At 40.7% G+C, this 20,052-nt stretch overlaps 2 protein-coding genes across 2 annotated transcripts; both read left to right on the top strand.

The window, feature by feature from the left end:
• Positions 1-8: 8 nt before the first annotated feature.
• get3 (guided entry of tail-anchored proteins factor 3, ATPase) lies at positions 9-5,035 on the top strand. Its single transcript, XM_031754287.2, has 7 exons — positions 9-179; positions 1,091-1,238; positions 1,692-1,840; positions 1,936-2,086; positions 2,240-2,347; positions 3,307-3,504; positions 3,595-5,035. Exons 1-7 carry the CDS (start codon positions 37-39, stop codon positions 3,721-3,723), a joined length of 1,026 nt encoding a protein of 341 aa, XP_031610147.1. The 5' UTR covers positions 9-36; the 3' UTR covers positions 3,724-5,035.
• Positions 5,036-5,930: 895 nt separating this feature from the next.
• On the top strand, positions 5,931-17,018 carry LOC116330557 (bestrophin-2-like). The gene is made up of 10 exons (XM_031752910.2): positions 5,931-5,997; positions 6,131-6,322; positions 6,406-6,500; positions 9,003-9,236; positions 9,539-9,693; positions 9,786-9,863; positions 11,735-11,887; positions 11,996-12,076; positions 12,376-12,530; positions 12,775-17,018. Exons 2-10 carry the CDS (start codon positions 6,171-6,173, stop codon positions 13,553-13,555), a joined length of 1,884 nt encoding a protein of 627 aa, XP_031608770.1. The 5' UTR covers positions 5,931-5,997; positions 6,131-6,170; the 3' UTR covers positions 13,556-17,018.
• Positions 17,019-20,052: the final 3,034 nt, after the last annotated feature.

The raw sequence follows: 20,052 nt of genomic DNA, 5'->3' as shown, positions 1-20,052 counted from the left end.
TCCTGAGCTGTACGTCGCTGACTGTACACATACAAGATGGCAGCTTTGGTGGAAGACGAATTTGAAGATGCGCCCGATGTGGAGCCGTTAGAACCAACTCTGAAGAATATCATCGAGCAGAAATCTTTGAAATGGATATTTGTGGGTGGGAAGGGTGGCGTTGGTAAAACGACATGTAGGTAAGTTCATTAAAAATGCTAAATTGCCTCCGGATACTGACTCGGTTTGAGCGGCTGGCTAGCATTAGCCGTTACCATAAGTTGACGTGGATCATTGTCCGAAAATGAATTGCGTGGGTAATTTTTCCCACGACGAGATTAGACTGGTGTTAAATTTCTACCTAAATACGCGCTGGCATCAAAGAAAAGTGACTGTTATGTTTTAGATTTGAGTAAGGAGTCCTTTCGCCGGGCAGTTTGGTAGCTGTGAAGCGCAGTCAGCAGCTAACGTTAGCAGCTGACACATGGATTCACGACTTTCTCAACACCTTCAGTAATCACCGTATAAGCCACCATCAATAACCCGCTGCTGATATTATCAGTTCTTTTACTTCACCCAGAGTTAAAGGAGACTCCAGAGTTAGGCTGTCAAGCCCGTATTATCATATCTTTATTCATAACAAGAAGAAAAAAAAATATGAATAAATACGATTCCAAATGAACGTGGATCTAGTCTGTCTGCAGTGGACTTATTTCAAACAAGATAACCAACAAAAATCTAATTAACGTGTCAAACAAATATGTACATTACACCAGAGCAGCCACGATAATATTGCACATAGATTAACCGCTATCACTTAAGTTACAGTATCTACTGTGTTTCATTTGGAATATAATTGCATGCAAAAGTTGTGTTCATCAAAGTAACTGGGGTAAGGTAATATTCACAAAGTGGAAATGAATTCGATTTTTACTTTGTGCTTTACACGGCATGCATGCACATAAACGATTAAGAATTAAAAACATTGCCGATCGCATTGTTAGTCAGTTGCACAGCATTTCTTACATGCTTACATTGGGCACGAAATAATCTTAACAGGCTCCAGGCTCTTTAAACATAAACCTGTCCTCTTTCCATGTCCTTCTGACAGCTGTAGTTTGGCTGTCCAGCTGGCGGCTGTTCGGGAGAGTGTGCTCATCATTTCCACAGATCCTGCCCATAACATCTCTGATGCTTTTGACCAGAAGTTCTCAAAGGTACCCACTAAGGTTAAGGGCTATGACAACCTCTTTGCAATGGTGAGTATATGTGTACACTTAACAGCTATTAAAGGTTACAAGTGAGAGGTGTTGCTTGATGAGATTAAAAATTGAACTCAAATGTTTGCAAATATATTTTTTTTGAGAAGCATGTTATTAATAATATTAATAACATTGATGAAGTTTCTGAAACGACAATGAGCAAGCATCCACAGTACAAGGATTTTCTTATCCACATTTTCATCCTTGCATCATATTGAAGTCTAACGTTTAGACAGAGTTTAAAAAGCACAGAGGGTTTGTTCATTCTGTTTTTGGAAAATAACATTTAGTGCATGAGATCACCATCTTTTCAGAGTCATGAGGCTAGCCAGTTCCACATGTGAGTCTCACAAGCACCATTGTGTAACAAACTCAATCACTGGAGGGCATAAAAACATTTGCAATCTATTTGAAGTGTGCTGATTTTAGAATTTGGGCATGTATATACAGGAGATTGACCCGAGCCTGGGTGTGGCAGAGCTGCCTGATGAGTTCTTCGAGGAGGACAACATGCTCAGCATGGGCAAGAAGATGATGCAGGAAGCCATGAGCGCCTTCCCCGGCATCGATGAGGCTATGAGCTATGCAGAGGTCATGAGGTAGTTTTGTATTTGAGTTTTCCTGCAGCATGTCTGAAGTTTTAAGGACAGTTAGTGGGTGTTATACTTACCACTGTTGTTTGCCTGTATCTCAGATTAGTGAAGGGAATGAACTTCTCAGTGGTGGTCTTTGACACTGCCCCTACTGGCCACACACTGCGACTGCTTAACTTTCCCACCATAGTGGAGCGAGGTCTAGGCCGCCTCATGCAGATCAAGAACCAGATTAGCCCTTTCATCTCTCAGGTGGGTGCTGAGATGAGCAAATCAGTTCAAACCATTTTCAGGATTCTGCACATAAAATATGATCTCTGATTAAATATATGCACTTTGTTGGCCTTTCTCTTTCTCTCTTCTCTTGTTTTCACTCACACTGTCCATCTCTTTTGCTGTTTCTAGATGTGTAATATGCTTGGTCTGGGTGATATGAACGCAGACCAGCTGGCCTCAAAGCTTGAAGAAACCCTGCCAGTCATTCGCTCAGTTAGTGAGCAGTTCAAAGACCCTGTAAGTCACATTTGTATATTCTTATACAACTTTGAGATTTATATAGTACTAGCTTACTATTGATTTGATGATTGAGGGGAGAATTCACTGCCTTTTAACAGGAAGAGCCCTCTCTGGTGGAGATCAGGTTAAGGGAGGGTGCTCCTCTCTGATTTTATTATGTATATAAAAATATGTGTTTTCTAGTACTCTCACATTTGGGGTCAACTGAAAGCTTTTCAGAGAGCTTTTAGAACAACTTGATAAAAGAAAATTACAGTCGTCTAGCCTAAAAATAATAATGATGCCTGGTTGGTTTTTTTTCCCGTTTTTTTTTCTTCCTTTTTTCTCTTCAGCCAGTTCCTAATTTTGGCAGTATTGTACAGATGAAACAGATGCAACATCATTGTCAATTAAAGATGTAATTGCTTTAATGGTTATAGTCTCCACCCACCCATGATGAATAAGCCTTTTCACACTACACTTCAGTCATATACTGTTCTAATGAGGTGCTGTGGTAGCTACATGCACACCCTCTGTAACAAGTCTTATCTGATGACAGAAGAAATTGTAGCTGGTTCGAGTGTCAATAGTGTGTGTGGATACAAAAGAGTTTTTGGAGTGACTCACTGCACAGCAGCCTGTTGCACATGCATGTATCCCTCTTATCAAGCCCTCTTTATACTATTTTGTCATTAGGACAAAAGAAGTTTCGACAACAGTTTCACCTTTTTATTATTTTTTTTGAAGTTGTAAATCCACCCCTGTTGAGCCCTAGTAGCTGGTCTGTTTTACTTGACTGCTTTAGATTTTGTTATTCCTTTTGATTTTGTTCTTTGATGGGAACTCATCAGCCTGTTTAGACAAAATATTTAATATAAAAAACGAATTCAGTATTTGGAGCAAATTTGAGCTTCATCTTGTCATATTAATGGTTTTTATGTATGTGTGTTGTAACGCACCTTCCTCTCACCCTTCAGGAGCAGACCACCTTCATCTGTGTGTGTATTGCTGAATTTCTGTCACTTTATGAGACAGAGCGGCTGATTCAGGAACTGGCTAAGTGCCGCATCGACACGCACAACATCATTGTCAACCAGCTCGTTTTCCCTGATGCAGACAGGCCGTGTAAAATGTGTGAAGCCCGCCATAAAATTCAGTCGAAATATTTAGACCAGGTATGAATCAGGAGAAATGGGAAAGTTTATTTACAATATTTACAGTTCAAAGTCAAACAACTTTATTGGTGGTTTGTCTTCTGCCCACAGATGGAAGATCTTTACGAGGATTTCCACATAGTCAAGTTACCTCTACTCCCCCATGAAGTTCGAGGTGCCGACAAGGTCAACACGTTCTCTAAGCAACTTCTGGAACCCTACAAACCCCCAAACAAGTGATGTCCTGCCCCCTCGCAGGGCCGCCTCCTCTCCCCTCATTCTACAGACAACAGCTTTGCAGTCTGAGTTATCCTCCTCTGAGCTCCATCCCCAGCAAGCCTCAAATCCTGCAGCAACAGCCTCAAGATGATCCATTCAGTCCTCACCCTGGTATCTTCAGCACAGTACGGTTACAGCGAGACACCCGCCCGCATTGAAGGGTGCCCCACCCCCAACAACATCACAAGTAAACCCATAGAGAAGCTGCATTATTTTTGGAGATAAGACAGTACATATGCGTGCCACCTTACTCTCACTTCACCTTCTCTTGTCTTCATATCCACTGTGGCAGTTCCTACTTTAAGCATTTAACTTTTTCTCGACAGAAGAATTGAAAAATCGTCCCCTCCTCCCCCACACCCCGTGCAGTGTCCGGCCTCAGTTGTGAAAACAAAGTGTTTCCAGTGACAGTGCTGTGTGTTTGAGGAGAAAACAGCTTTCAGATGGTTGATGTTTATGACTTGTTTATTCTGTGTGATTTATGGTGACTGTGTCTCTTCTTCCATTTGACTTGCAACTAAAAATTCAAACAAACCCATGTATCACACTTTTTCCATCCAGATTTCTATATTCAGGTTGTGGTGGTGGCAGGGAAATAAAAAAGAAAACACTAAAAAAAACAGGAAGACAGCCTGTGTGGTCTTTAGTTACAGCCTTGTTATTGCAACCAAGACAAACTGAAACAGTTGAGAGTGTGTCTTTTACCATTTATCAGATCATTAGATCTGATAAATGTATTGTTTTCTATCCATAAAGGACACTGTAGTTGCTTTGGTTGGTATTTGGAGGTAGGCAGTTGCAGTTTTATTTGATGTGACTGGTGATGTTTGAGCTGGAAGCTAAAGCTGTTGGACACTGCTGATCTCCCTGTTCATGTTCCTATACAGTGCTCATTAACTCATCCAGTGTGTTTCTGTCAAATCTGTGTCCATCCTGTTGACTGAGAACTATATGGGAACACTGTTGAAAGATATTAGTAGCCTTATTCAGTGCTTTGTTAATTAAAATACATATTGAATGTTGCTTGATCAAATGTTAAACAAATGAATGGTGAGCTGAAGGAAATTTAAAGCATCCTCTCCCTTTTGATTGAATATCAGATTCCTGGCTGCCTTGATTGGTGCTTTCCAAGTGAAACATAAATAAATGACAGGATAGTGCACTCTCGGTTAAAAACTCCATTTCCCCTCTCTGTCACAGTTTTTGAGTCCGTTTTCTATAGATTTTCTTTAAATTATAATGCCAGTGTTGATTAAAACAAACTTGCCTCAGCTGAAAGTCTTTCATGGTCATTTCTTTTTCATCTGCGTGCCAGTTGAATTAATCGTTTAATTGGAGTGGACTGAAGCAAATTCTCGTGTGTGCACAGACCAGCAAACTGACCAGTGCGCAGATTGGCTCCGACAGAGCATGAAGCCCCGTTTAACCTTCCAACAAAGCAGTTCAGGAACAACATAAAAGCCTCCCACTGAAAAGAACGCAAAAGTGGGAGGAAAAATGACATCCACAAAATGACTATTGTATCAATGAACGCCAAGAAGTGTCTCAGTTAAAGTGTGGTCGATAAGTCATGTTGGGTACTTTGGAGACGTTATTAAAAACGTCTCAGATATGTCCAGGTGGAGAACTCCACTCCACAGATATCTTATTACAGTAAAACTAAGTTTAAGAAAAGTGGAGGAAGCTTTGACATAAAATGCTCCTTTAACATGGTATGAGTATCTTAAGATGTTTGTTATTTAAGCTGCAGCACGCAGTAATTACTGATCTGTAACTGGAAAATTGGGTGATTTTTTTTTCGTATCACTTAACACGAAACTTTGCCATGGTTCACTTGCTCCTGTTGCATAATTTTCTACTGTACTGCACGGTCCTGTGCGCTCCTGGTGCCCCGGCGCTGCGGCCTGTCGCTTGTGTTCCATCACCGAGCCCCGCTCTCCCGGTCGGGGGTCGCGTTAACGAGCTCCTCCTTCTCGTTTTGGGGATTTACCCCGGGGTGCGCTGACCACTGGACGCACCAAGGAGGCACGTAGGATTACTGCCACGCAGCTGAAAGAGCTTCAACTTAATGGAGCCACTGGATCACAGGCTTCCGAGCTCATTGAAAAAACAGCACGGAACAAGGCAAATGGAAGACGGTACTACTAAATGAAAATATGAATTCAGTTATCCAGAGGTGCCAATTACGCACAGGGGATGCGCTGAACATTTCAGCAAGCTAAATAACAACAAAAGGTAAGTAGATGGTTTTTTAAATAACTACAATCAATAACACTTCATCAAAAACTGTTTATGACAAATTTTTTTTTGTGAGATCATGTTCTCATTGTCTCTGGCTCACCTGAGTTTAGCTGTTTCTTCCAAACAGCTGTTTTTTTTTTTTTTATTCTGGAGATCTTCTGTCACTGATGACGGTCACATACACGGCTAGAGTTGCAAACGCCCGATTCTGTGGCTTCTCCAAGCTGCTCTGGGCCTGGAAAGGGAGCATCTACAAGGTGTTATATAAAGAATTCCTGGCTTTCTTTGCCATGTATACCGCCATCAGTATTACTTACAGGTGAGAAAGGAGGACTGCTTTATCAGTGCTTTGATCTGTTCATCATTCTAAACTCTGGAAAACTTTTACTCTTTTGTTTTTAGATTTTTCCTGTATGATGACCAGAAAAGGTATTTCGAAAAGCTGGCAATTTACTGCAATCACTATGCCAGTCTCATCCCCATGTCTTTTGTACTGGGTAAGCGTTAATGATCACCTTTTTGATGTCTCCCAGGTCTGGATGCACTTCTATGATTTACTCCTGATGTTTGCATGCAGAAAATAGGAATAGTTTGCTAAATAGCACAAGGCTCATGTTTATAGATTTTTTGTTAGGGATCCTCAGCTCTAGACATCGAGACCCTTGTTTCATGGGCTTGTAGCTTCTAGAGTTCCATTTCTGCTGTTTATAATTGAAGGTTTGATTATGCAATTATTAGGATAATGTCTTAAAAAGTGACCTACACATTTTTAACAGTGATAATAGCAGATTTTTGATTTTAAACATATTGCATAACATTTATATAGATTTGAATAAATAGTTTCCTCAAAGAAAATATTGATGTGTGGGTCTTAAAAACCCTTTATTTTGCATTTACTACATGAGGGATTTTCTGTTTACCGACTCAGCCTTTGTTGAAGTTCATCTGTCCTTGGACTGTTTGCATGTTTCGTGGGTTTTACTTTGTGGATGTAAATCACCTAATTATTTTTATGCATCCTGTGAGTCATTAGTCAAGGTTACTGGTTCTCTATTGGCATCCATCAGGCTTAACAAGACATTATGGTCATTGCTGTGAAAAAGTATTTGCCTCTTATTTTTAGTTTTTTGGATATTTGTCAGATCATCAAACAAATTTATATCATTAGACATAGATAACCAGAGTAAATGGAATTGCTGCTGTGTTTCCGATCATTGTCCTGGTGCATAATCCGAGTGTGTTTGATCTTCAGGACATGAACTGATGGCTGAACATTCTCCTTCAGGATTTTCTAGTAGATATCAGAATTCATGGTACAGTTATGGCAACTATGACCACTATGTTTGACTGTTAATAAGTGCTGTGTTAGTTTTGCATCATTAAGCCTTCCAAAAAGTTCAACTTTTGTCTCATCAGTCCACAGAATATTTTTTCCAAAAGTCCAGTTTTTTTTCTTTTTTGGCAAATGTGAAGAAAGCGTTTGTGTTGTTTTTGGTCAGCAGAGAATTTCTCTTTGAAACTCTTCCATTGAGGCCATTTTTGGCCAGCCTTTTTTTTTTTTTAAATTCACTTGCTGCTCATTTCTTTTAGGATTCATTTTAACATTATTTTATTTGCATTCAAAGCCTCCATGGCCTATCCCCATCTTATCTCTCTGAGTTGCTACAGCCTTATACACTCACCCGCTCTCTTAGGTCAGCTGATCAGCTGTGCCTGAATGTACCCAGGACTGAGCGTAAACTTAGAGGAGATCAGGCTTTTGCTGTAGCAGCTCCAAAACTGTGGAACGATCTGCCTTTAGAGGTTGGACAGGCCGCTTCTCTGCCTGGTTTTAAAACACTTCTGAAAACCCACCTCTTCACCCGGGCCTTTGACTTCTTGTGAGATGTTAGTTTTTCTTTTATTTTTATTTGAGTTGTTTTTTAGTTGATTGTATGTTGTTTTATGTTTTTTTTAAATATAGGGCTGTTTTAAATTTTATGTATTATGTGTTGTTGGTTTTTTTTTTTTTTGCTGTTTCATTTTATCTATTGTTCTTAACTTATTTACTGTACAGCACTTTGGTTCTGTGCTGGCTATTTGGTAAATGGTAAATGGCCTGTATTTATATAGCGCTTGACTAGTTCCTAAGGACCCCAAAGCGCTTTACACATCCAGTCATCCACCCATTCACACACACATTCACACACTGGTGATGGCAAGTGTAGGACCCGTAACACAAGCTACGTTGTAGCCACAGCCACCCTGGGGCGCACTGACAGAGGCGCCCCAGGGTGCTTTTAAAGTGCTTTATAAATAAAGTTGGATTGGATTATTGTTGAATCATGAACATCACCTTAACTGAGGCAGGTGAGGTGTGTCGTTTTTTACATGTCATTTTGAGTTCTTTGGTGACCTCCTGGATGAGTCGTCAGTGCACTCTAGAAATAATTTTGGTAGGATGGCCACTCCTGGGAAGGTTCACCACTGTTCCAAATGTTCTCCATTTGTGGACAATGACTCTCACTCTGGTTCACTGGAGTCCCAAAACCTGTGTAATCCTTTTCAGATTAATAGACGTCAGTGACTTTGTTTCTCAGCTTTAAATTTTAAGACCACGACCTGATGTGTTTCTTTTAAGATCTTTTATCCTACTTCACTTTGTCATGTAGGTTATATTATGTGATTTCTTGATTTAGCAGGTCTAGTGGTAATAAGACCTGGGTGTGGGTAGTGAAAGTGAACTCAGTGTTTCAAAAACATGTGGTTAATCGCAGTTAATTCATGATTTAACATGAGTTGGGTTACTTTTTCACATAGGGCTGGATAGGTTGGGATTAGCCACTCAGGAAGGGGGCAAATAGTTTGTCACAGCACTGTAACAGTAAACTCAAACCACTTGACATCCCTTAGGTCCCTTTATGGACCTCACAAGATAGCATATGATCTAATATTTTTTAAAAGTTACAGTTTGTAACTTAGATCTTCAGTAGTAATCATCTGTCCACTGCTGTTTGCAGGTTTCTATGTGACCCTGGTGGTGAACAGGTGGTGGAACCAGTACACCAGCATCCCACTTCCTGACAGACTCATGTGCGTCCTGTCAGGCGGCCTCCAGGGGAGCGATGAGCGAGGCCGTCTGCTGAGACGCACCATGATGCGCTACGCCAGTCTGTCAGCCCTGCTCATCCTCCGCTCTGTCAGCACTGCTGTCTTCAAACGATTCCCCACCATGGACCACGTGGTAGAGGCTGGTAAGAAGGATGGTTGAAGGAGGGAAGATGGTGATGGGAGTGGTGTGGGTTTATTCTTAGCTTAGCAATAAAATAGCCATTCACTCGCTGATGCTGATGAATCTGATGATGAGTATCAGTGATCAGATGTTTCCCAGGCTGTAATCAAGAAGTGACCCAAAGTGTTTTAGCAGCGACAGAAGACTGTTTGTTTTCTGACACAGTTCTTTGTGACTATTGTCTATGACCCCTCATCCCAATTTCTTGCTGTTATTTAAACTGAAGTCTTACACAATAAACAAGTCCAGTTTTGGTCCGTGCAGGATTCATGACAAGAGATGAGCGAAAGAAGTTTGAGGGTCTCCACTCTCCATATAACAAGTACTGGATCCCCTGTGTTTGGTTCACCAACTTGGCTGCGGTGGCTCGCTGCGAAGGCAGAATCAAAGACAATCACACTCTCAAACTACTGCTGGAGGTACAGCAGAATTAAAGTTGTGTTTTGGTGGATATACAGGTTTAGATATGCATTCACACAGACAGCTAGTTTCTTTATTTGTGTGTGAGCAGGAACTGAATGCATTCAGAGGGAAGTGTAGCATGCTGTTTCATTATGACATGATCAGTGTTCCTCTGGTCTACACTCAGGTAAGTGCTGACTGTTGCACTGTTATTCACTCTTACACACATCTTTAATTAAATTATGATTTTCTTTCACACAAACATTTTTTATTACATTAGGCTTTTGTATATTATCTGTTTCAATTTTATTTACTGATGTCAAAGAAATGACTGCGATTGCTTCCAGCTGAAGTGACAAAAACTTACAGGTGAAAGACTGCATCTCTCAAATTGTAATTGTTCAAATATAAATAATAAATTAGTCCCTAGTGACAAGTCATGTACACTCATTTGACATGTACACTCGAGCGATCATGGCTCAAGAGTTGGGCGTTCGCCTTGTAATCGGAAGGTTGCCGGTTCGAGCCCCGGCTTGGACAGTCTCGGTCGTTGTGTCCTTGGGCAAGACACTTCACCCGTTGCCTACTGATGGTGGTCAGAGGGCCCGGTGGCGCCAGTGTCCGGCAGCCTCGCCTCTGTCAGTGCGCCCCAGGGTGGCTGTGGCTACAATGTAGCTTACCATCACCAGTGTGTAAATGTGTGTGTGAATGGGTGGATGACTGGATATGTAAAGCGCTTTGGGGTCCTTAGGGACCAGTAAAGCGCTATATAAATACAGGCCATTTACTCATTTGAAAGAAAAAGTTTTCACAGCACTCTGTGCAGTCTCGTGAAAAACTAAGTACATCCTGTGATTTAGTAGCTTGTAGATCGACCTTTTAGCAGCAGTGATAAAAGTAATTATTTTCTGTATGACTTTATCAGTCTTTCAATGTTCATTGCTTCAGTTGTTTTAGATACATGACTTCACATTTGACTCTATAACATTTGGTATACAGTGAAGTTCATGGTCAACTCAATGATTAGAAGGTGCCCACGTCCTGTGGCTGGAAATTAAGACCAAAACACCAATGTGGTTCACAGCTGGTATGAGGCGATTGTGCTTATATGCTCTGCTTGGTTTTCATTAAATGTGGTACTGTGTGTAATGGTGAAATATCTCCACTGTTGTCTTTTCTATCCACCGGACATTGTTCTGGGAGTCTTATGGTTTCTTTCAGGCGTAACTTAAGTCATGTTGCCATGTTCGTTAGAGAGGAGAGGCTTTCTCAAGGGGAAACTTCCAAACAAACCATACTTGTTCAGTCTTTTTCTAATTGTACTACCATGAACTTCAACATTTGACTGCTAACTGAGGTCTGTAGAGTCTGAGATGTTGTTTAGAGTCTAATCTTTGCAATTTGTCTGAGCACGACACACTCTAACCATGGGATGAATTTGCTGGGATGTCCAATCCTAGAATGATTGCGGCATTGTGTTAACATTTACCTGAATGCTTCAGACTGGCAAAGTGCTAAAACCTCTGCTTGTACAGAGGTGGTCACACTTGCTGATGATCATTTCATTAAATGCATTTGATTAGCAACACCTAGCTGCTACTTATCCTCTTATTTCCAATGGAAACAGTAAGGACATACTTAGCTTTTACAGTGATTTTTATAAAAGGTAATAATTTTAACTAATAAAACAAATCTATAACTACAGCTGCATTCTAGAGATTCATGATATATAGGATCAAAAATGCAACAGTCAAAAATAAGTAACCAAAAAGACTTCTTTGCTTTGTTAGTGTTTATTAGTATATAATTTAATTAATGAATATACCACAGTGTATTTGTATGCAGCTATTAAAGAAGTATTTGACTAGTCAGGTTGCATTTGTGGATGTTCACATAAACTGTATTTAATAAACACTTAAATCTGTTCTAAATGTAAAATAAAATAAATGTATTTTAGTGCTTCTTTTTGTTCGTTTTTAGTATTGTAACGATAAAAAAGAGGTTAAAGAAAAGCTGTAGAGTAAATTATAAGGCCAGCTACATCCATCTGCCCCTCAGGTGGTGACTTTGGCCGTGTACAGTTTTTTCCTGGTGTGTCTAATTGGTCGCCAGTTCCTGGACCCCAGTCAAGGTTACCCAGGTCATGACCTTGACCTCTACGTGCCCATCTTCACTCTACTGCAGTTCTTCTTTTATGCAGGCTGGCTCAAGGTCAGATTTAGGCTTACAGCACATTTATTCCCTTTTTGATTCTTAAAACAAAAGTAACACATGGAGAGTTATTATGGTTTTTTTCATATTTTATGTTTTGTTCTGAAGGTTGCTGAGCAGCTGATCAACCCCTTTGGAGAAGATGATGACGACTTTGAGACCAACTGGCTGATAGACAGAAACTTCCAGGTTTCTTAATGCTGTCTCTTTTTCTGATCTTGTAACAATCAATTTCTCAGGGAGGAACTTTGTGGCCTCATTATCAAATGCAGCTTCTTCATAGTTTTGTTTTTTAAACTTCACCTCCATATCTCTGGACAGCTATAATGACACTGCGGCAGTTATTATAATCTGTTTTAAGTGTTTGCAGAGAGCGATCATCAGGTAAAATTCATGTTTCTTTTGTGCTTGCTTGATTTTGATTTGACCTATTCTCTTATTGTGGATACTTCATATATGTGTGCATCTCTTTGCATTTCATTCTTTAGGTGTCCATGATGGCTGTGGATGAGATGTATGGAGATTTGCCGATGATGGAGAGAGACCGTTACTGGAATGACTCCAATCCCCGTCCACCCTACACCGCAGCCACTCTCTTCGTCCTGCGTAAGCCCTCGTTCCAGGGGTCCACTTTTGACATGGCGTAAGTTTTACATTACCTTCTCACTGTACGTGTACTTCCTTTGTGACTTTGACACCTTCAACTGGATTCCCCCCTCATGGTGGGAAAATTTCAGTTGTGAAAATGAAAGTAATGTACCTAAATTAAATCAAGTACTTTGACGTAGTTAGGGCTGAGAAATGGTAAAACCTGTTCCCCAGAGGAAGGCTGAAAACGCAAAACACAACTCTGAACATGGAAAATAAATTGCTGTATCGCTTGACAGGATTCCTAAAGAGGAGATGCACTTCCAGCCTTTGGAAGATATTGCTGAGAACTTGGAGGAGTCAGGAACTCGCCATCCTAACATGGCGCTCTTCAACCGCCTTCTCAACTCAGCCCCATCACCGACTGGCCTAATGGGAGGGGCCCTTCGACGGACCTCAGCACAGCTCCAGAGACTGCGCCACTTCCCCGGCATTGACCAGTACAACAGCGATGATGAAGACGAGGACAGCTGTAAAATAGGTAAAGCGGGGTCTCTGCCATCAGGGCTCGGGCAGGAGACACAGAGCACTGTGTGCAGTTTTAGGGAAGAGAAGAGCGTCAGAACGCCTTTGCTGGAGATTCAGTTTGGGTCTGAGCAGGACAGGCCAGGAGAGCAACCTGCCATCAAGGAGAGGAAAGAGCTGAGTAGAGTGGAGAGTAAGTGCAACGAAGAGCACCAGATTGGGGAAGAAGAAGGGAAAGGAGAGCGCGGAGAGACAACCAGAGCTCCAGTGTCTCTGCTTCCTCCCCCACCTAAGTCCTCCAGAGAGAAGTCTTCTCGACCATCCTCCTCCATTCCCATCACCTCGAGTCACCCCTCTGCTCTCCTCTTTCACCCAGCTGCCCACTCTAGTCTGGAGCTCTGCAGCTCCCAGCCAGCTATCAGTCACAACAAAGCTGTGTCCACCCCCAAACCTCCCTTGGGAGGAAACAAAATGTCCTTCCTCACTGTGCCATCCTTCAGTGAACCTCAGCGTTTTCGCAGTGTGAGCATGGGGTCAGAGCTCACAGGGTCTTAGGTGGACAGTTGGTAGGTTCACATGAACTTGCGATGGTTTGAAAATATAAGGCTTGATGCAGTGCATGCTTTCAGACGTGAAGTTAGTCACTGAAGTGGAACTTTCAGTCTTACTAGTTAGTAGCACCTTCGTGGCCACAGTTTTTGGAAATTAGTTTAGTACATAAAACACTCTGATTTTGTCATGCAACTTCTGAAGTTTGACTTTCAACAATGATCTGTAATTAGTTTCAAAAATCAAAAGAGAGAGAGGGATAGGAAATATGAATAACACTATGTTTTGATATGTTTAAAGGAATACGATGACCTTTGGAAATCCATGTTTTTACTCTCATGTCTGAGATAGAAAACATCTATTTCAGTTTGATCATTTTGAATTACTGTAACCGGAAGCAGGTGGAAAATCATCATTTTTTTTTAAAAGGGAAGAGCTCAGAGTAATCTGCATGTTGCATCTTGATAGCTGATGAGAGATACCAGGTTTTAATTTAGAGTTGTAAAATTTAAAACTTTTAACATTAACCAAAGTTTATTTTGAAAAAAAAGCAAAATGCATGCATGACACAGTTTTCTATGTTCATCTAATTCATCTTGATTATTTAAAAAAGTAAATACATGCACATTTATGACTTATTGTTTTCATTTTCTACTACTTATAATAATATAATAATAATAATAATATTGGCTTAAATTAATTAACACAATAATTCGACACAAAAATACATTTATACATTTGATACACTGTTTCAACAAATCAATGAATGAGTATTTAAAAACACATTTTTTAGTTATAACAACACTGTTATCTGCAAGTGCCAAATGTACATTCTGTGCCAACAGTGACCAGCAGGGGGTGATAGCAGCAAACAAAAAACAGCACAGACAGAAATCCTCAAGTCAATTAAAAGAAAACTCAAAATACTTAACCAAGCCTGATCTTAGCCTCACACAGGCTTTGCTCCTACAAGAGGATACAATAATTTTCACATTTCAAACTAAGGGATGGTAACTACAGTTTTTCCCGTGATTTTCTCTCACGAATCACCATTTCGATCATTTCTAACAGTTGCCTCAGAGCTATATCAGCTCTTTGGATTAATAAACTGCATTTTTAACATCTAATAAAATGGAACTGATTTGGGTGCATGGGTTGCCCAGAGCCAAAACAAGACTAAGGCGCAATCATTTTAGATGGCTTGGTTAATTTGTAGGCAGTGAAAGACTTATTATGGGTAGGAAAGAGGAGTGCAAAAGGTCACCTCAGTAAAGTGGGAAGTGGGAGTTGTTTGGTCACTCATATTTTTAGATTTGTATTGATGCTGGCTCAGTCTGGTCTTCTTAGAAGCAAAGGATATGGGTAAATAACAAAAACAGGAAACAAACAGTGATATTGTTTAATCCCTGCAATCACTCGTGGACTTGTTTTCGAGTTATTGTTATCCTCAAAGCCATTCTTCTTAACTTTTATGTATGCTTTCTGAACAGTGTTGCAGTACTCGTAATGCTTTGTCAGGCTGCCAGGATCCATTTCCCCTCTTCTTCCTGTCTGGACCTTGTTTAATAAATCTGTGAAACTTAAAATCAATTTAGAGAAACAAGCAGATAAGAGCTCACCTCTGAGATAGATGCCTTCGTGCAGACTTGCTTCCGCATTGCTGGTCATTATTTCAGACAGATGAAAGACAAATATGAGCAGAATATAACAAAAATACATTTGTGTGACTGACCAAATGACACAGCAGAAGGCCCATGACCTACCTTCATCGCGGCTCAGTGCCGCTCTCGGCTGTTTTGGAGCAGAAGACCTTACGTACAGAACAATAGGGAGAGGTGCTGCACTCTGAAGTGTCCTGCCTCCTCTCCAAAGTCAAGGATCCCATCCTGCTGATCTGGGGACATTCAGCCAGTCCCTCGGGAGGGGATTAGTGCAGTGACACAACGCAATAAGCTTGACACACGTGGAAATAAATAGGGTATAAAGCTGCATGTCGTAAAGTGTTATCGGCACAAAAATTACGACCTGGTAAACAATACTAATAAATTGATGTTAGAGAGTGAGACTGAATCTTTTTATGAGCTGTATCATGTCGCAACAATCTGATGTTTCTACAAAGAGCTGGTACTTACTACGCATGTTTGTTTGTCTGTGTAACTGAATCATTACCAGTTTCAGTGACCCAAAAATTCTGTAGTTCCCCTCATTATCACTTGACCAGCATCAAAGGCTAGCAGTATCTGCATATCAGGGAACATCAAGAAACAGAGAAACTGTCCGGCCACATGTGGCTATACTTTTGTACTGAAGCCCTCTTTTGTCAGTCTCCCAGAGTCAGTTTTTACAAAGGTCAACCCATTCCAGTCTTTGTGCTGGCTTCAGGGGAAATGTGGTTGATGCTTCTGTCATTAAGTGTGAAAACACAAGTGTGGGGGAGGATTTCAAAGAAGTGTGCATTTCTCTGGAACCAGGAGAACTGAGGTCAGCAAGCAGGCTTACTGAAACTATCTCAGTAAGCCTAAGACTCAGAGCTGCTCTGCCGTCCAACAATCAGCCCATATTTACCACGTAGTAGTGTGTGTTTGCACACTTCAGTACTCACGCTGCTTATATGTGTTTGCCACTGTGTAGTTTCAGTTTATGGACTTTGTGGAAAAAGAAGCGTGTTCCTGAAACAGAAAAAAGCGAAAGAAACAAAAAATGTGGGAAGAAAGGAAACTTTCACAAGATAAGCTTCTTGGAATATGAAACCTGTGAATGTTTACTTTGTTATGACAGATGTGGATCACAAGACCACAACAGACACAAGAAATGCTGCAGATTCCTGTTAGTTAGCATTGCTTGAACATCAGTTGTGAAAGCTTCCTCCTACTTACTTCAGTTTCTGAGCTGCAGAATCACAGACTGCGAATTCTAAAAATTTCTGCTTCATCACAGTCAGTTTCCTCGCATCAGCTTACCCATACCAAAACCTATAAATATAAAAACACTCAAGTTAAAGGAAATTCTTATTTATTCCATCTATATTTATAGCTTTCACTATAACTCGATCGGGAATGATACACCGATAGACTTTAGGCCTGGGAACACAACCAAGTCCAGCAGGTGTATTAAATATGAGTGGGTGGATGATCAGTGAGGCCAACCATGCCACAAGAAGAAGGCGCTCCTAAACCGCTTTATTTCAAACTAAAACTGAAAGTGAGCACGCCCAAAATGTCAGTAATACGTTTAAATTGCTCAGGAAAACGGTGTGCGTGAGCAAATATACTGTAAGTACAGTAGGGCAACTCTGGATCAGGAAGACGAGTTTTGAAATGTGGCAGCTTACAACAGACACTTGTCTGTGTTTTGTTTTCAAATACTTCGGAAACCTGTCTGTCCACCGGACTGCTTGTGTATCCTGTCCTGTTAGACTTTCCTGTAATTTTGGCAAAATCTCATGGAGGAAATCACATTTGTGTCAAATGAAAACTACACAAGACAACACTAATAAAAAAAACTGTTTAAATACAAAGAGAATATTAAATACATGTTATTGCCACTGAAAGAACTTGGAGCTGCAGTGTCTTCATGATTATAATAGATAGTAAAACACACACACAGACACGTGCATGCATGCACACATTAAAAACAAGTCGTTAATATGGCAGCAACAATATTTTTATTGATTTGATTTTCCAGTGAAGTGTGCAGACACTCCGTTTGCTACCTCAGCAAAGTCTAACGTCCTCTTTCAACTGCGTAAACACACATGTGACTGCAGTCAGTGTTTGTTGTACCGTTTCTACCCTGTACTTTCACATTTGTTTTTGTCTGGTGTGCGTGTGTGTGTGTGTGTGTGTGTTTCGGGGCACTCCCTGTCTTACACGCCCTGCCTCGTGAAGTTGTAGTTTCTGTGCTTAAGGACTCGTCTGTCTCGTTCTCCCTGTGTGTGTCTGTCTATCAGCCCTGTCTGTTACAGACTGGTTGTCTCTGTCTGTATCTTTTTGCTCTGTACCAACTTTGTTTAAACAAGACCACTCTATCAGTATCGTCTGTCAGAACAGAATGAACCTACTGTTTCTTAGTGGTCTGCTTGACAGTGTGATGTTATCAAGATGAATGGCAGAACAAAGACTTGTTTTAGAGATTTAAGACAACGACTTAAAGGTTTGTTAAGTGTGTCTACAGGGCTCTTAAGTGTGTATTTAACCCAGCATGTAGCTTATTTCCTTATTGCACTTTTTTCAGCAGGTCAACAGTCTTCTTATCTTTCAAAGGTAATATTTGATGCAACGTATTAATTAAAGTGCCTCGCTCGTGGGTGGATCTTGTTACCTTCAGACATAATCAAGCTTCTCGTTTCCAATATTTATGCAAAGCTAAGCAAACCAGCTTAGCTTCTGTTTGCAAACATACAATGATTATCTGGTTACCCACATACGCTGACAAATATTTCATCACAGCAGGGTGCAGGAGACCCCAGGGGGCCCAGGGGTTGAATATCAGGATTCCAGATTCAGTATAAACATGTCTTATTGCCTAAACAAAATATGTAAATACATGGACTATTCTCTTGATGGTGCTTGTTCTTCAGTCTGCTGGCATCAGATGACAGTTATATAATTCTCTGCCAATTTATATTTAACAACAACAACAGCCTTCTCAGATGTACTTCCAAAGGATCATTTTTAAAAAATCTAATTAAACAGGGTCCATGGTATAATCCGAATCAGTTTTTTTTTCTTTTGGCAAAGGGTGAGCTGTGGGTGGAGGTGAAGAGACTTTGATATGAGAAGGTTTGAAATCCCTACACCCAGTGTGCTCGCTACAGATTCACTTTTCAAGTGTTGGCATGCCAGATGACAGCTCCCCAACAAAGTGACTCTGTTTCCAATGTGTGTTCTAAATTTGGTGAGTTTGCACCTGAGTGTCACAGCGCTGCAGACATGTTGGTCACTGTCTCCGTCTGGCTGCCAACCTTCATCCGCAGCAGCAGCGGCGGCCTCAGAGCTTCCTCTGCCCGGCCACATCGATGTTTATGTCTGGGCTGCAGCCCTTCAGAAGTGGCCAGAAGCAACAAAACATGTTTTTTCCCCTTTAGAGTCTGAAAACTGGGCAGACAATGTCTCCACAGTCAGACTGCAGCTTATTATCCAAGTCAGCCTGAGCATGTTATTATTGAGAGTGAGGTGGAGTAGATTTTAGGAAGGGGAGGGACTTCTAGCGCTATAAAGGATAATTTTCTTGCGATGCTGCAGGGTGGCATGGCGATGCAGTGGTGAGCACGGACACCTCACAGGCACACAGTTGCTGCTTTGAATCCAGAGTTGCATGCTCTCCCCATGGCTGCATGGGTTCTCTCCGGGTACTCCTGCTTCCTCCCACAGCCCAAAGACATGCATGTTAGTCTAGCTGATGATCCTAAATTGATCACAAGTGTGAATGTGAGCATGAATGGTAGTCTGTCTCTTTGTATTAACCCTGCTGTACACTGACCTGTCCAGGGTGTACGCCACCCCTCGCTCTATGGCAGCTAGGACAGGCTGCAGTTCTCCTGCAACCCTGAATTGGATAAGCAGTTAAGAAAGTCAATGGATTAAGATTGCACCTGACATTAAATAACCAGTCATGCAGGGGTTTCCCTTTAAAATCTACTGGTGGCAGTTCTTAAAAATATTCCATTTGATGAAAGTACTTTCCTTTTTTCTCAAAAAAATTGACAGTACTGGTTTTAACTCCCCAAAAATAACTAACAGAGCTTAATTTGAGGTAGAATTTAACCTAAAGATTTTGGACGCAGAGATTAGATCTAGAAACTGGCAGTTTAAACCTTAAAAAATTCACCTAAAAGTCTGCTAACTGCTGTCAACAGTAAAAAAACAAGACAACGAAACTTTCCTTGAACACTCCATAATCAAGTACAGCTGTCCAAATCACAGACAAGAGTTTATTCTATTTTTAAAGAAGTGAAACCAAAAACTGGTGTCCATTCAATGGTTTATTAATCATGTAGTGACAGCATATCTTTATCAGGACTGGTTTAAATAGCTCATCTTTTGTTATCACTGGTGAATACCTTTCTAAATCAGCCCTCTGAGCCGTTATGCACCTGAAGGGGTCATGCTGAGTCCTCTGTTTTCATTATACATATTGCTTCTTCCGTCTATTTTTAAAACACACAACATTACTCTGACGACACTCATGTTTGCTAAATCCGGCCACTTGCTCTCACTTTTTGTCAGTTTTCTAGCATTTAAGCTGATCACGGTTCTGTGAGGTAGTATTGCAGAAATCATGGAAGGGATATAGTCGTTCGTTCTTCTATTCTGTTTAAAATGAAAATGAAATCTATTCTTAACTGTTTGTCAGGCACATAAAGCCAATCAGGCTTTCTCCCTGTGAGCCCTAAAAGTTTGAAATAACCTTCAGATCAGGCTTTATTACTATTAATTAGTTTTAATTTCTGAACTGTATATCCTAAGTTGTGTTGATTTTTTTTAAATGTGCATCACTATATT

This window comes from Oreochromis aureus, linkage group 6, assembly GCF_013358895.1.
Source record: "Oreochromis aureus strain Israel breed Guangdong linkage group 6, ZZ_aureus, whole genome shotgun sequence".
Classification (NCBI taxonomy): domain Eukaryota; kingdom Metazoa; phylum Chordata; class Actinopteri; order Cichliformes; family Cichlidae; genus Oreochromis; species Oreochromis aureus.
The sequence above is the reverse complement of the archived record's forward strand: the minus strand, read 5'-3'. Positions and strand labels throughout refer to the sequence as shown.